This window comes from Rhipicephalus microplus, chromosome 2, assembly GCF_043290135.1.
Source record: "Rhipicephalus microplus isolate Deutch F79 chromosome 2, USDA_Rmic, whole genome shotgun sequence".
NCBI classification, from domain to species: domain Eukaryota; kingdom Metazoa; phylum Arthropoda; class Arachnida; order Ixodida; family Ixodidae; genus Rhipicephalus; species Rhipicephalus microplus.
Genome location: NC_134701.1, coordinates 275,269,889 through 275,286,035, shown reverse-complemented (window position 1 = coordinate 275,286,035; position 16,147 = coordinate 275,269,889). Strand labels below are relative to the sequence as shown.

General features: G+C 47.0%; 1 protein-coding gene across 1 annotated transcript in view; it reads left to right on the top strand.

Moving 5' to 3' along the window:
- The window catches only part of LOC119160089 (uncharacterized), a 45,196-nt gene extending 33,030 nt beyond the window's left edge, over positions 1–12,166 (top strand). Inside the window, exons 6-9 of the mRNA XM_075882025.1 lie at positions 5,294–5,445; positions 7,410–7,627; positions 10,898–11,186; positions 11,625–12,166. Coding sequence (XP_075738140.1) covers positions 5,294–5,445; positions 7,410–7,627; positions 10,898–11,186; positions 11,625–11,916 — 951 coding nt within the window. The 3' untranslated portion in view covers positions 11,917–12,166. The remainder of the gene's footprint in view (positions 1–5,293; positions 5,446–7,409; positions 7,628–10,897; positions 11,187–11,624) is intronic.
- The last annotated feature ends 3,981 nt before the right edge of the window (positions 12,167–16,147 follow it).

The following is a 16,147-nucleotide window of genomic DNA, read 5'->3' as shown; positions in this document are numbered from 1 at the left end:
GAACATCAATTAGTCACTGTTTTGTCCAACGACGTTGACTCTGGTGACATTTTGGTCACTCCATCGCCCCGTTGCCTCAATAAAGGCATAGCTCTCGCATCAGGTGTGGCTCGCTTCAACAATGGATCAGCTGTCCTCGCTGCTACGAACACCACACCAGATAAAGTTTACTGCCGCGGGGCACTACTGTCGCCTGCGTTGCCGATCTGGAGCCTGTGTGCGTCGTGCCTCTTACCCCTGCCTCACCTAAAGGCCATCTTGGAGATCATACTGCTTCCTCGGCCTTTACAGCAGCCATCAACAAGGACTTGACAGACTCACAGAAGCAGCAGCTGCTTGATTTGTTGCAAAAGCATGCAAACTCTTTTGACATTCATTCATCCAGCCTGGGTCAGACAACTGCTACAGCACATCGTATTCAGACCGACGGAACATCCATTGTGCATCGTCGTCCTTACCGCGTCTCCCTAGCCGAACGGAAAATCATTGAGGAAAACGTAGACGATATGCTGCAACGGGAGATAATCCGACCCTCAACCAGTCCTTGGTCGTCTCCAGTGGTTCTGGTGCGTAAAAAAGACGGTTCCGTACGATTTTGCGTCGATTACCGAGCACTCAATAAGATCACTAGGAAGGACGTATACCCCATGCCACGTATCGACGACGCCCTCGATTCCTTACAAGGTGCTGAATTCTTTTCAAGCCTCGACTTGCGTTCCGGCTATTGGCAAATTCCCATGCACGAAGATGACAAAGAAAAAACGGCGTTTGCAACCCCGGACGGCCTATACGAATTCAATGTTATGCCGTTTGGTCTATGCAATGCGCGCGCAACTTTTGAGCGCTTGATTGACACCGTGCTGCGTGGCCTGAAATGGAAGACTTGCCTATGTTACCTCGATGACATTGTTGTCTTTTCGTCGACGTTTACTCAACATCTGCAACGCTTGGACGAGATCCTGACTTGCCTTGCGGGCGCTGGTCTTCAAATTAACACCAAGAAGTGCCATTTCGCCAGCAGATCTATCAAGGTCCTTGGTCATGTTGTGAGCAAGGACGGAATTCGTCCAGACCCTGAGAAAACTGCTGCGGTGCTTCGCTTCCCTCGCCCTGAGAAGCCGAAAGATTTGCGAAGTTTCCTTGGTCTCGCCTCTTACTTTCGGCGATTCATACAAAACTTTGCCTCCATAGCCGCACCACTCCATAAGCTACTTGCTTCTGGTACGCCCTTTCAGTGGTCTCAGGAATGTGAATCGGCTTTCGACAGGTTGAAGAGTGCCCTCACGACCGATCCTGTACTTTCTCATTTTCACGATGGTGCACCTACCTTCCTCCATACGGACGCTAGCGGCCACGGTTTAGGAGCCGTCCTCCTCCAGCGCGACAACTCTTCGCGAGAGCGAGTCGTTGCGTACGCCAGCCGCGTCCTCTCCGCAGCCGAGAGGAACTACACGATCACCGAGAAGGAGTGCCTCGCCGTCGTTTGGTCAGTGCAGAAATTTCGTCCCTATCTTCACGGCCGCCATTTCACAATTGTGACCGACCACCACGCTCTATGTTGGCTTTCGACACTCAAGAACTTGTCGGGACGCCTCGGCCGCTGGATTCTACGCCTACAAGAGTATGACTTTGCCATCGTATACAAGTGTGGCAGGAAACATAGTGACGCCGACGCTCTTTCTCGCTGCCCACTACCAGCGACTCCACTCGGGGTTTCCGCAATCAATTCGCACAACACGCCCTCGGAGTCCACGTCTACGGCAGTTTCCTCTCTCGCCTCTATGCACCAGCTGCCTTCGGACGACCCGCACGATTTTTCTTCTCGACAGCTGGCTGACCCATACTGTCGACGTATTATAGGCTACTTCACTGGCAGTTCCCGTCCACCTAATGCGAGACTCCGTCGGCAACTCTCGCAGTTTAAGCTGGACAACTCGGTGCTGTACCGCAAAATTTACCATCCTGACGGTCAGCGCTGGGTTCCCGTTCTACCCCGATCGCTTCGGTCCGAAGTCCTCAGAGCACTTCATGACCATCCGACGGCTGGTCACCTTGGTTACCACAAAACCTATGATCGCCTTCGAAGTCGGTTTTATTGGCCAGGTATTACCACTAGTGTAGCTCGGTACGTTGGGTCCTGCACTACCTGCCAATGTAGAAAACTACCCACATCTGCTCCAGCCGGTACACTACAGCCTCTTCCATGCCCAGCCACACCATTCGAAGTTGTAGGCATCGATCTTTATGGCCCCCTTCCAGTCAGTGCTGCTGGAAACCGATGGATAGTAACAGCCGTTGACCATTTGACGCGCTACGCCGAGACGGCATCTGTCACTACCGGTTCAGCTTCTGAAATTGCCGACTTCATCCTCCGAGCCATTATACTGCGTCATGGTGCTCCACGTGTATTGCTCAGCGACCGTGGAAGGGCCTTCCTTTCACAACTAGTGAACGAACTTCTTCGCGCCTCTGGCACAACTCACAAGACTGCCTCTAGTTACCATCCCCAAACTAACGGCCTCACTGAGCGATTCCACCGCACTCTTGCTGACATGATCGCCGCCTACATTCAACCAGACCACAAGAACTGGGATGTAGTTCTACCATTCGTCACTTTCGCCTACAATACGGCTATTCAGCGGACAACCGGCTACTCACCATTTTACCTAGTTTATGGACGCTCCCCTACTTCTTTGCTGGACGTCTCCTTCTTTACCTGCCATGCGGATTCATCTCCATCCTCTTCAGAGGAATACGTTTTGCGGCTCGCAGAGAGCCGCCAACGTGCTCGTATAAACACTGAAGCCCGACAGTAAGACAGAAAGCTGCTTTATGATGAATCGCATCGTGCTGTATCCTTTCAACCTGGAGACGAAGTGCTCCTTTTGACGCCTATTCGCACACCTGGTTTGTGCGACAAGTTTCAGCCACGATTTATCGGGCCGTACACAGTTCTTGAAGAAACTTCACCAGTAAATTATCGCGTGACGCCACTTGTAGCCCCAGCAGATCGCCGTTATCGAACTACTGAAGTCGTCCATGTCTCCCGTATGAAGCCCTTCATGCGACGTTCTTTGTCCCCTTGACTTGCCGCGGCCAGGCTGGCCGCTCTCACGTGGGGGGAATCAGTGTGGGCATTTAGTACACCAATCCTCTTCATCTGTACATTATCATCATTATCATGTATTGCTTATGCATCCTCATCGTTGTCACGTATCATCATCATCTTGGTTCGTGCATCTCCGCTGTCGGCTGCCGGTTCCTCGGGCCTAATAAAGGTCTTCCAAACCAAGACTTCATAATATATATATATATATATATATATATATATATATATATATATATATATATATATATATATATATATATATATATATATATATATATATATATATATATATATATATATATTGCCGGTACTTACCTACGGAGCAGAAACCTGGAGGTTTACAAAGAGGGTTCAACTTAAATTCAAGACATGGAAAATGAAGAAATGGACAAGGACAATAATAGGTGTAACCATAAGACACAAAAATAGAGCAGAGTGGGTCAGGGAAGAAATCGGTGTTAAGGATATCATAGTTGAAATCAAGAAAAAGAAATGGGCATGGGCCGGGCACGTAGCACGTAGACAGGATAATGTCGTGCGTTCCCAATGTATGTAGTAGTAGTAGTAGTAGTAGTAGTAGTAGTAGTAGTAGTAGTAGTAGTAGTAGCAGTAGTAGTAGTAGGTAGCCACCTCTCGTTTAGTCCTGGGAATGTTCGCTGGATGGTGGTACTTGTATACGATGAATATATGATGAAAAGATGCGAGATGGCGGTACTGGAGTGTTCATTAAATGGACGGACGGACGGACGGACGGACGGACGGACGGACGGACGGACGGACGGACGGACGAACGGACAGACAGACAGGCAGGCAGGCAGGCAGGCAGACGCTTCGCCCCACTCAACATCGTTCACTCCGTGTATATGCTGTGATTCTCTTTTGTGAACTTGAATTTTTTTATGACGTGGGAAAAAAATGAGAGGAAGGTTATTACGCGCATGCAAGATCCGTTTACAATAGAGCGAACTTTGTTGGTGAATAGCTCTGAAACGCACAGCGCAATTGTAACGTCGGGAACAAAGGAAGGCGCTGTGTGCGTTCCCTTCCTGTGTTCGAATCGGTACTTGCGCTGTGTTTCAAAACTGTTTCACCGAAAAGCGCAAGTTCGCTCAATTATAAGCTGATCTCGCACATGCGTAATGTCATCTTCTTCTTTCGCTCCTGATAAATCGTTTCACGTTTGCAAAAAAAAAGAAAAAAAACGAAAAGCACATGCTCTGCCCTTGCAGTACCGACGAGAGCCGTTTTCAATCATTGTAGATTTCCAACTCTGCTCAATTTAGTTGTTTGCACTTTCTGAAAGAATGTTGAGGGGCCCCGCCGCGGTGGTCTAGTGGCTAAGGTACTCGGCTGCTGACCCGCAGGTCGCGGGATCAAATCCCGGCTGCGGCGGCTGCGTTTCCGATGGAGGCGGAAACGTTGTAGGCCCGTGTGCTCAGATTTGGGGCGCACGTTAAAGAACCCCAGGTGGTCAAAATTTCCGGAGCCCTTTACTACGGCGTCTCTCATAATCATATGGTGGTTTTGGGACGTTAAACCCCACATATCTATCAATCAAAGAATGTTGAACCACAATGTCCTGAAGTGTGGTTTCACAGCACAATTTTTTGCCACACATCACAGTTACTCAGTAACGAACAAACAAACAAGCTTCGTTTCTGCAATTTTATTCAAGAACAGCCCTCTCAAATCGATGTTACTTGAAACTTCTTGAAACTCGACTGATGTTTTATGATATAGTTTTTTTTAACACCACTTATTCAGCTAACGTGGTGTACTGCAATGAAGCACCAAAAGTGCCGAAGGGGCAGTGTTCAAAATTTCTAGACATGACTCATAAAAAGTAACATGTTAAGTGCATCAAACTAAAAAGGTAACGCCAAAATAGCTATGAAAAGGGGCCATAAAAATAGAATGGAAAGTGGTGTACTTGGCTTTTTAGTTCACTTGGCGTATCTTAGCACTCTAACGGCTCTTATGATTGGGATTCGCCATTGTGGGTTGTTAGCCAGTGTGTGGAGAAGAGAAGATGAAAACGAACGGAAGGTAGCAATTGTATACGCACAATAAATACCCGGTTTGCTATACTACAAAGGGGCAGCGTACTTGACGGTAATCTTACAGCTGTATATGGGAACGCGTCCTCAGTATGCACAGTTAACTGCGAATCGTTCCCGTACGCAGGTTTGGGCCCTGCTTCTCGGCGCTATGCCCTTGCTCGCACTGCTAATAAGCCTATCTGAGACCATCCTGCACAATACGCCATGGAGGGAGACACCACAGAGAGTGCATGGATGGAGTTGGGAACTCTTCAGGAACTTGCTCTACGAAAGTACGTAAGTGCTTTTCTTTTTTTTAGGGGCGAAGCTCCTTAGGGCGTGGGCTGTGCGTCCCCTGTAGCCTGTATGTAGCCACCTCTAGTTTAGTTCTTGCGGTGTTCACTAGATGGCGGTACCGTCTCCTGTATGTAGCCACCTCTCGTTTAGTTCTTGCAGTGTTCACTAGATGGCGGTACCGTCTCCTGTATGTAGCCACCTCTAGTTTAGTTCTTGTAGTGTTTACTAGATGGTGGTACTTGTAGCTGATGATGAAAAGATGCAAGATGTTATAAACTAGAAAGCGGTACTTGTAGTTGATGAAAGACGCGAGATCTTATAAAATAGGAATGATGTCACATATGGCGCGTGTCATTGGTTGAAGGCAATCGTTCGATTTAGTGCGGCGACGTACGCTAGGGGGAGCGATGTAATAAAACCGAGTGGGCAAAATGTACAGAGGATTCATGGTTTACCAGGTTTACCTCCGGAGCTTCGCCCACTCATCATCATTCACTTCGTGGATATGGCGGAATTTTTTTTTTCATTCTAGCACAACTCGCGACCACAGCAAGCAAGGAGCGCAGAAGCAACAATGTACAAATGGATGTAATAACCAAGTAACAGTTGCCTCATTACGTCTACTTTGGCATCAGAGCCAGATTAACAATCGTATACCTGCATCAGAACTTGTGCCATTTGAAGTGTGCGAGTGAGAACCTTATTTTGGTCCTGCTGCCAATGCTGATTCATCGGTAGATATACTGCTGTTTTCTTCTGCTCCTTAGTTAATTAGATGAGTTCATATGATATCGCGTGCTGTCACATAGTAACAACAAAAAAGGGGTACTCTTAACTTTAAAACAGATTTTGCTGATGCTTATATATATATATATATATATATATATATATATATATATATATATATATATATATATATATATATATATATATATATATATATATATATATAGCCGCTGGCATGCCACTCTAGGGACGAGAGCTGATGAGATTCATAAACAACAGAGATATTTATAAAGCGGAACTCGCTATTAACAGGCTTTTGCTTCAGCCATTGAACGATACTTATCGACAAGTGTGTCTGTGAAAAAGATGCATTGGGCACGTTTGTGGTCATGAAAAACGAGAGGCAGCGCGTGCCCGAGGGCGAGGGGGAAAAATTGGCCCCGTATCTGCAAGTATCACTGCAAATGTCGTTGAAAAACGATAGTCTTCAGTCTGGAGAGAGTGAATAAAACGTTTATTTGATGTTCTGCGCAAGGAACTCGGTGAAGAATATTCTAGAGGCAAGGCGTGAGACATGACCGCCATCTAGCGGTAATCTTAAAAAAATTTAAAGAATGGCCTCCGATGTAGCGAGGCCACGGCGTGCCATCTCGAAGGCCGTAATTTGTAGAATGCTGGGCCACGGGTAGGTGCCACCACCGTATCGTAGTAGCAAAGCGTAGGAGACAACCACCTTTTCGTGCATAGCGTTGCATTGTCAGCGCAGCGTATACAGTAAACGTGACGGTCCTTAGAATTACTTATGCATGGCTTTTATAGCATAAAGAAACCCGCCACAGTGAATGACGTGCTGATATTGGGCCTCAGATATGCGCAATATTCGCTTTTCAAACGACAATACGCACAAGTATGAACGCAGAAACCGGCGCAGTAATGGTGGGCGCTGCGGATGTGGTTAAACTTTAGCCGTTTCGGGTGACATATGGACAAGTCAACGGACAGAAATACAGACAGACCACATTGTTTTCCGTTGAAGTATCCCTATAGAAACGAGGCATTTTTTTGTAGAGTGTGAGCGAGGGATGGCTTACTGTTCTCCCATAGTTGAGTACCAAGTATTCAGAATCGTTAAACTTTTTTTCTAAACCCACAGAAAGACAATCGTAACGCCCGTGAGAGACCCTCGGTAACGCTGCTTTACGAAGGCGTGAGCAACTCTATTTCTCCTTTCCTTTCAGGTTCGCCACGCATCCCTACACAGACGTCCGCGCGCATCGCCTTGACGGCTTGGCTTCTGGGGGTGCTGGTGATTGCCAACTCGTTCGCGGGACATTTGAAGTCCAGCATGGCCATCAAGAACGAACCAGCTCAACTGGACAGCGTCCGCGACGTGGTAGCCCAGCGCAACCTCAGGCCCATAGTCTGGAAGGGGTCACACTACGAGGAGTTCCTGTCGGTCAGTCCCCAATATGATAATAGACGCAGATGAGGACGTTCCCCCCTCCAAGCGACATCGTGCAGACGTCCGGCGCTAGTGTTCAGAATAACACATGATTCACACAAAATTCCGGAGGAGAAACAATACCAGATGATGAAATGAATTCATTGCCATCGACATGCTTTACATATAATTGGTATCGTCTTTTTTGTTCTTCTTGTTCCTGCAAAACCACCTTAGTAACTAAGCGAAAAATTATTGTGGTCTTATCTTAAATTGCGGAGCTCACAAGCTGACAAACCTAGGTTGACACTGATCCTTCTTGCTACACACGCTGAACGGGTAAAGAAAATGTTTTCCTTTCATCAAACTTAATCTACTTTGCAGGCTTCTGCAAAACTGATTCACCAAACATACCAACTCTTTTTCAATTACTAGGAATAACTGTCATATGTTATTCTACGCATAAATCGACCCATGGCACAGATAACTTTGTTAAATGTTTTACTGCATAATTGGCATGCTATGCGTGCCGCATGGTGCTGTCTGCAAAGCCTACCTAAACTAACGTGACGCTCGGCGCATGCGCAGTTCGTTAGCAGTGATACGTACTGCTTCAGCATTTCGCGCACTGCATGCGATATCTGAATGTACCTTCGTCTATAAGGTGCTCACCGATGACGAGATAGTGAAACAACCATGCCGCAAATTAACTGTGCTTGCGCTATGATTCATAACTTTTCTTACTCCCCCACCTCGCCTAGCACTCCTTTAACACTCAGCTTGTTAACGGCTGTACACCAAGAGCGTTCATTGATAATAATATAGGGGGTTCTACATCACAAAACCACAATGTGATTATGAGAGACGTCGAAGTGGAGGGCTTCGGCACTTTGGTCATCTGGAGTTATTTAACGCACACTGACATGACGCAGTACACGAGCATCTGTACCGTTTCGTCTCCATGGAAATTCGACCTCCCCAGCCGGAATCGAACCCGCGACCTTCAGGTCAGCGCCCTAACCACCCTGACCACTGCTCCACCGAAGCAGACGCGATTGATCGTTCACTCAAGAGACTGGTCCTGGATGTGTGAACGTTCTAACGGGACCTCGGCGACAGAACCTTCATCTCATCCTTCTAAATCTCGACTGGTACATGGCAAAGAGTGCCTAGCTATTAAATTTTGATAATTGTTGGAGTTTTTTGTCACAAAACCACATTATGAGGGACGCCGTACGTATAGTGGATGGCTTCGGTAATTTTGACCGCCATGGCTTTCTTTAACGTGCACATGAATCTACTCGCGGTGAGATCGGGCTATATATACGTGGAAGCACAGTCCCGCGAAAGTGTGGATAGGCAGTCGGCGGCGCGTATACAAATACACGCAGCGGCGCTTCGTTGCGTGCGGTCTGAGCCGATTGTCGGCGGACAAAATGCATTCATTACATTTTACTGTTAATCTCTACGCTCTTCTCTACTAAGGCGGTGCACGACGCCAATGCAACGTTAACTTTACCCGCGAATAAAGCGCACTCTGTCTTTCATAGCGATGGTCGCCCTGGGTGACTCTCTTCACGCTTTCGCCCTGAATCAAGCCTTTGCTGTGTTGTTTGTACGTGGTTAGCTTGTGCTCCGTCTGCTATGCACTGCTTTCGCGTGTCTGAACTACTTATTTACATCTTTGTCCTCTGCATACTGCAAAAAAAAATACAGAAATAAAGATCGTGCAAAACCCGCACATCTGTGCGATTCGTTCAGTACCACCATTTGCACGTTATACGCATATGATTTTCTTTTTCTCTCATTCCGTTCACCATGAAATGGGGGACAGTCGATAAGTCTAGTCAGGAAAGCTTAGTGGCTGATGGCGCTTTGCGCGACACTGCGTTTACCACGTGTACGCACATGTTCTTGCACCAACAAAAATCTTACATAAGAGTTCAACAGAAAGCTTTCATCGATGGATTACGTGCATGACAGTGCTACAACAAAGGCCTGGTTAATGGGACAAGCATGTTTTTTTTTTTTTTTGCAGACAAAAATTACCACTGCCTTCTTTCGGTCACTAACAATGCCACACAGACGCTGAAAAAAAATGTAAAAAAAGATGAAATTTTCAGTAAAATTATGCGATCGTATATATAAGGCATGTCAAAATAATTTTCAACGACTGGGCTATTTAAAGCTTTCTGAAATATAAGCATACGGTTGTGCATGATAACTATGTTTTAGGTACAGTGAAGTACCGAGGTCTCACAGTTTATGTGACAGTAATATTTACATAGCAATATAGTAATATTTCTATGTAGTGGTACCATGGCCAGATAAACACAACTAAGGCTCCTCGCATGATCGATAAACTACATTGTCGCAGTTGTACACATACCAACAGAGCGCAAGTGGATGACCTAAAGCCTTTTTTTTTTTTGTACAACCGAGTCGCCAAAAAACACTGCATTCACCACTGCATTTAATAATCCTCATGTTTGACAGGATGCCAAGAGCATTTTGCGATGTGCTTGAAACAGAGAGCGGTACCCACACTGGACTTATTCTGGTGAATGGAAAGTATGACGACAGTAAACAGCACTTTGGAAAGTTGCACTCACCGATACTATTACAATGCGATAGCAGCTGAACAAGACCAAATGTTTTCGTACACCCTTTCAGGTATACGTAGAAGCACTTACACTTGCGCTAACATGGCCGAACGAACCACACTTTGAGAACGTGAATGACGTACGCACACATAGAAACACGACGTGGCTAGCAGACGACGCATGGAGCAATCCACACTTCATCGTTTCGGCTAGTTGCCACCAGACGGTGACTCTACTCGATCTCGCGGCCAATAGCTAGAGGGGCTTCTAGCGTTTCGGCTCCATTGCAAAGTGGCCGCCACGGCCGGGATTCGACCCGCTACCTTCGGAGCTAGACCAAAGTGGCGGTTTTTTTTTATGCGATATCATGTGCACATGATATCGCGATAGGCGCGTCACGCACAAGCAAAAAACTTGGATTGATGCATGAAATCTAATAAGGATCGATGGAATGGACTATGTCCTTACCAATATATACGGTGCGCTACCTGGTTGGTGACCGTTTGCTTTGAGGTGGCGAAGGTGTACTTGCTTGAAGCCCGAGCCCGACCACAGCAAGCGCGTCACTTTCAGTGCAGTCATGAAGGCTTCACAAAATGGGCATGTGTGACGGCCGGCGGGCGCTCACTGCCAGCGGCGTAAGCGCAGTCCTTGGTCACGCGTGTTCTTGAACCATGCGCAGACTGCCCGGTCTCCGGTGCTGAGTTCGCTGTGGAGAATGGTGACGCGCACCAACGGGTCTCAGCTGGGCCGGGACATGTTCAGCGACGAGCACAAGCGGCTGGTGGTGGAACGACGCGCCGTGCTCATGGTGGATCACATCTCGCTCCAGTGGCGCACGGCCGCCTATACTGCCGCCGAACGCTCAAGTCGAGCTTCCACTTCTCGCGGGAGCACATTGACGAGAACCCGCTCTCCTTCCTCATGTCGCCGACCATGAGCAAGGATCTGCATCAACGCATTTACGCTAGGTACTGTGCAGCAGAGAATTTATTACACGCCTACATGCAAGCATGCACATGAAATGGAACTCGTCTTGTTTTGTGCTTGATCTTGTGCTTCACTGACTACGCTCATTCACGCATAACGTTTCAGGGAAGGAGCACGAATATCATGATTCATGTTCCTCGCTCCAGCTGGCCTGCATTACTTGAACTGTGAAACTACTAATAATCACGCGTACGGATAGATTGCATTGACGTAATCGCGGAGCCGCAAAGTCAGCGTATACAATCCCATCAAGAAAAATGCGTAATCAATAAACGTGTTGTCTGCACAAACATCGACCGCAGTGATTATCCGCTTTATAACTGGCACGTCGAGCACAAAAAGCCTCACGTGTGATACTGTGGACAGACGTCACCATGATGTCACCAAGACGCTTCCGTGACGTCACGTCCTTGGTGCAGGATCATGTGGATGTGCGAGAGCGGCCTGGTAAGCAAGTGGATGGCCGATAGCCTGGGCGACTGGCAACGCTGTGTGCGACAGACGGGAGACCACGCTGCGGAGGACCTCACCGTCTCGGACACCCTGGCGAGCTTCGTGCTATGGGCACTGGTCATGGCGGTGGCCCTGGCGGTCTTCCTTGTGGAAGTCGCAGTGCACGCTGACGCTGCGGTTCACGGGGCACGCCAAGGTGACCGGTGTCCACCTGAAGAGGTCGAATGCGCCTCAAATGCGCGTATACTATCTCGCTAGGTGATTGACTTATGCCAAGCCATGACGATCTATAGTTTATATGATTGTTTTGCATCGCTCAGCTCTCGGTCGGGCATAACCAGATTTCGTTTCTGCAACAAAGGATTTACACGCACAAGAGCGCATTCGAAGTCACTCTTGCAAAGATTACGTAAAACAGGGGTATTAAAAGAAGCAAATGAGGTCATCGAGAAGCGGGACACAGCGTTTCACTCCACAAGTGCTACCAATAAAGGTGGTTGTGCAATGACGACGTGGTGGTTTTGGCTTCCTCTTCACAGGTACACTTCACGGGGTGCACATCAGTCGCGCCGAGACCTCATTTCATTTTCCTTCTTTCTGCAACTTCACCCATGTGACGTCGCTCACAAGCAGAATGAGGCGGAGACAATCAAGAGCGGACGCGCAAGCGTCTGATGCGCCCCGAACACCACACTGACTAGTTGATTGCCAAGTGGTGTGTCCGCCAGCGGTTATGTGAGGTGCAGAAAACCAAGCTCGGTGGAGTGGAGAGCGCGAATGGCCAAATGTACTGGCTACACTCATCATTACGGTTACGTCCAAGGTAATCAGAAAACTCTGACGTAAAACGCGCCCATTCGTCATCCTAATAGCTATTATAGAAAGTGAAACTTGGTACTTTGAAAATGTGAACAGGAAAGTTTACACCACCATTTGACAGGTACACGTAAGTACGCTGGATGTCCTTTGGTAATACCACTGTGCTCTGCGGAAAAATAATGCGAGTGGCCTGGGTCGCTATGAAAACGTACACATCATGGTATAGTTTCAAGGCGAAGACCTCTCGCCAAATGTGATAGCGTGCGACGAGAGCATATGTGTGCGCCGAGTTTCTTATTATGGGAAGTAAAGTGTCATCGCAGCATCCCCCCCCCCCTTCCTTGCCTTGTTGTTCGTTTCTAAAATACATGTTTAACAATAGATGGATGAATGAAAATAAAGCAAGACGAGATTCTCACACTATAGCCTGTCTTTGGTCGCTGGCTTTTATGGAGCAAAGCTGGGAAGTAGGCAGTTCCTTGAATGCAACATTGTATGTGACGGGGCATGAAAACACGAAAAGAAGAAGTAAGTGAAGAGACGACAAACGCCATCTATATAAGCTGAAGAGATGCACAACGGCACTAAAGAAATAAACGTACGAAAAGTAATCTGCGAACACCCATGCAATCCGACACACGGAGGGGGTCTACGTCACAGATGGCGTTCGACGCATTCAATGATTTCTTCCTAATGCAAGTTCACCGAAGCTTGGCTCACGCACGTGCTGTTACCGATATGCCGTTCCTTAATCATTAAACGCATTCTTGATTGATACGTGGGGTTTAACGTCGCAAAACCACTAATGGTTATGAGAAACGCCGTAGTGGAGGGCTCCGGAAATTTTGACCACCTGGGGTTCTTTAACGTGCACCCAAATCTGAGCACACGGGCCTACAGCCTCCATCGGAAATGCAGCCGCCGCGGCCGGTATTCGATCCTGCAACCTGCGGGTCAGCAGCCGAGTACCTTAGCCACTAGACCACCGCGGCGGGGAATTAAACGCATTCTTCACTGGTATGCTATACAAATGCACATTCATCGAGTTTTGGTCACGCACGTTCATTCTAGAATGTGTAAATATATAGATCAGAAGATTAGCCTCTGGTTAGTCATGTCTTTCTGGATGAATACCTACACCAAGCAGCTCAGCTCGCTGTTATTTCAAGCTAGAGTGCAACATCAGGGACCTTGGAGCGCCATTGTTGTCAAAGACAAGCGTGGCCATAACCCTGCTTTTCAGCAATGATTAGACAGGACCATCGGAGTAAAATTATGGGACAGACTGCACCCTTCTTTATGTGATTAAAATAGGCGACCGCCCACCGTGGCCCACCCGCCCGCGCGTGTGCCTATGGACTCGAGGGACGATGTTATCATCCTTACACTTTATATGAAACCTCATGGCGACGACGACGGAAAGGTGCACCTAAATTGCCCGTACAATTGAATGCCCACAGTTAAAACGTAATGCGTTAAATATAGGCACAATTATTGCCTCATGTGGTACACCCTTTCAAGCCATAATTGTAATTTAATTCAACGACGATGAAACGAACCTTAATTTTCGAAGAACTGCCTCGACAGTTCAGTCGCCGAGGCCCCAGATATGGGCGACGTTTCTCCAATTGATCTGCATAAAGAAGGCGAGAAGTAGCTCGATAAATGGCATTCACGAAGCCATCAGCGATAATGTTAATTGAAGCTCTACTTACCCTTTCCGACAGCGCTTTCTCTTTATGCCAAGAGGCCTGCCATGGCTGACGTTATTAATGAAAGGTGACTGCGATGGCGAAATGACAGAAATACCCGAGCCGACTAAAGCTTTTCCACCGCCTAAATGCCCAAAGTTATCTGTCTGTTCAGCGTTCGTCCTGTTCAGCAAGAGTAGTAAGCGGACGAAAATGGCGAGAGGACAACCACGGAACGATACACACTGTCGCCATTGTGTGCTATAGCTGGAATTCACAATCGACGAAAGATCGAAAACCTACCTTGCGTGGACCCAGTTGACCCAGTTGGTCGTATCTTAAGGAATAAAAGGAAGACAAAGCATAAAGAAAGATTGCTCGCTTTTTCTCTCACTCAAGTGCAAATGGTATAGTATATAGATGCAGCTGTAAGCTGGATCTGCTAAGATTTGCATTTAGATACAAAATTTTTGTGGTCCCAATGCCACGCGACATTTGATCGTTATGTTCCGTTTCACGGAAAAAACAACCTAATATTTATAAACAATGAATACGCATTTCTTCATCACGCCAAAACAACAAAAAAAAAGAAACATGCATGCGTTTAGCTACATTGCGAATGAAATACAATCGGAATTTTTGCATTCGTATGCATGAGTACATACCAGTGGCCTCGAGAGAATCATTAGACCCGCCGTTCATGTTGAAGCTTGATCACGTGGCCGAGTAGGAACAGCAAAAACCAATTAGGTCACAGCGCCTACGAGATACAAAAGCCGGGGATTTGGCTTCACTCCCGGCATTTCAGCGAAGTACTTGAAACTTGGTCTGCTTTCACTTTATACGGTAAGTATTTTTGGTGTGGGTGGCACTACAATTTGGGGCATTGATTTCTAAACTAACATTTAGGATTTAGTGCATGGATTGGTAATCCTCACGAATGCAATTCGTACCAGATCAAACTCATTCCGTATGAACGTGTGTAGGAAGACGCTAACGATAAAGTAATTGGCCATCATGTTAAACCGGAAATGACACCAAATTTTTTGATGACAAGCTGTGTTGTGTGGTTTAATATGAATGTTTTCAGGAACAAGCTGGCGAAGCTTTTAACGTATTGGGTCAGCACTTGACTTATATTTGAATAGTTTTATAAACTCGGAAGCTCCTAGAAACTCTTGCAACACCGGCACATGTGATAGCCATGACGCAAGAAGCTGCATGTTGTGTCACTCCCTGCATTCCGGGGAATGTTTTTGTGCCGTGTTCAGCTGCGCGTGCAATAGAGCTATTTGAGATTCGTTCAACCTGGGGTCCGAGTTCAGCTTTCTGCAGCACCGGAAACTCTGATAGGAAACGGTTGCACCTCTTCATCTATAGCCCATGACGTCATGCATGCCATGGCAATATGGCCGTTGCTGGCGGTGATCGAGGATTAGAGCCGGTGACTTCGAGGGCTTCATTATTTCGTACTGAAATATTCACTTATAGATCATTTTGCAAGTATGCATGGGATTGATAGATCGCGAATTATGTTTTTTCGCTGAAAACCATGAATCAACGGGTTACCGTGTCAATAACCCTTCCATTCCGCACGTCCTTGTGTCAGTGCCAAAGATTTTGCGTTAAGTAGTGTATGAAAGACGTGAATAACGAGTATAGATAGATATCAGTGGGCACGCATCAGTGTCTTTCAAGTGAAACTTAGAAAAATGTACCGAAGGTAAGGGTCCGTCTCCCTCTCGATTGTTGTCCCAGTTTTTCGTGTGCCGACTAACATACTTGGACACTTCAGAACAGTTGCAGTAAGCGAAATTGTCCATTGTTTTTATGTGTGTGTTCTTCTTATGCTCTTTCATCTCTGCTGTGAAATAACTAGGGTGGGTATTGGAAGATACATGCAGTCACTCCACATACACCAAAGTCTTTCATATAGAAAGCAGTCAAGCTGCAACGAAGACTGGTGTGAGGCAGAAATA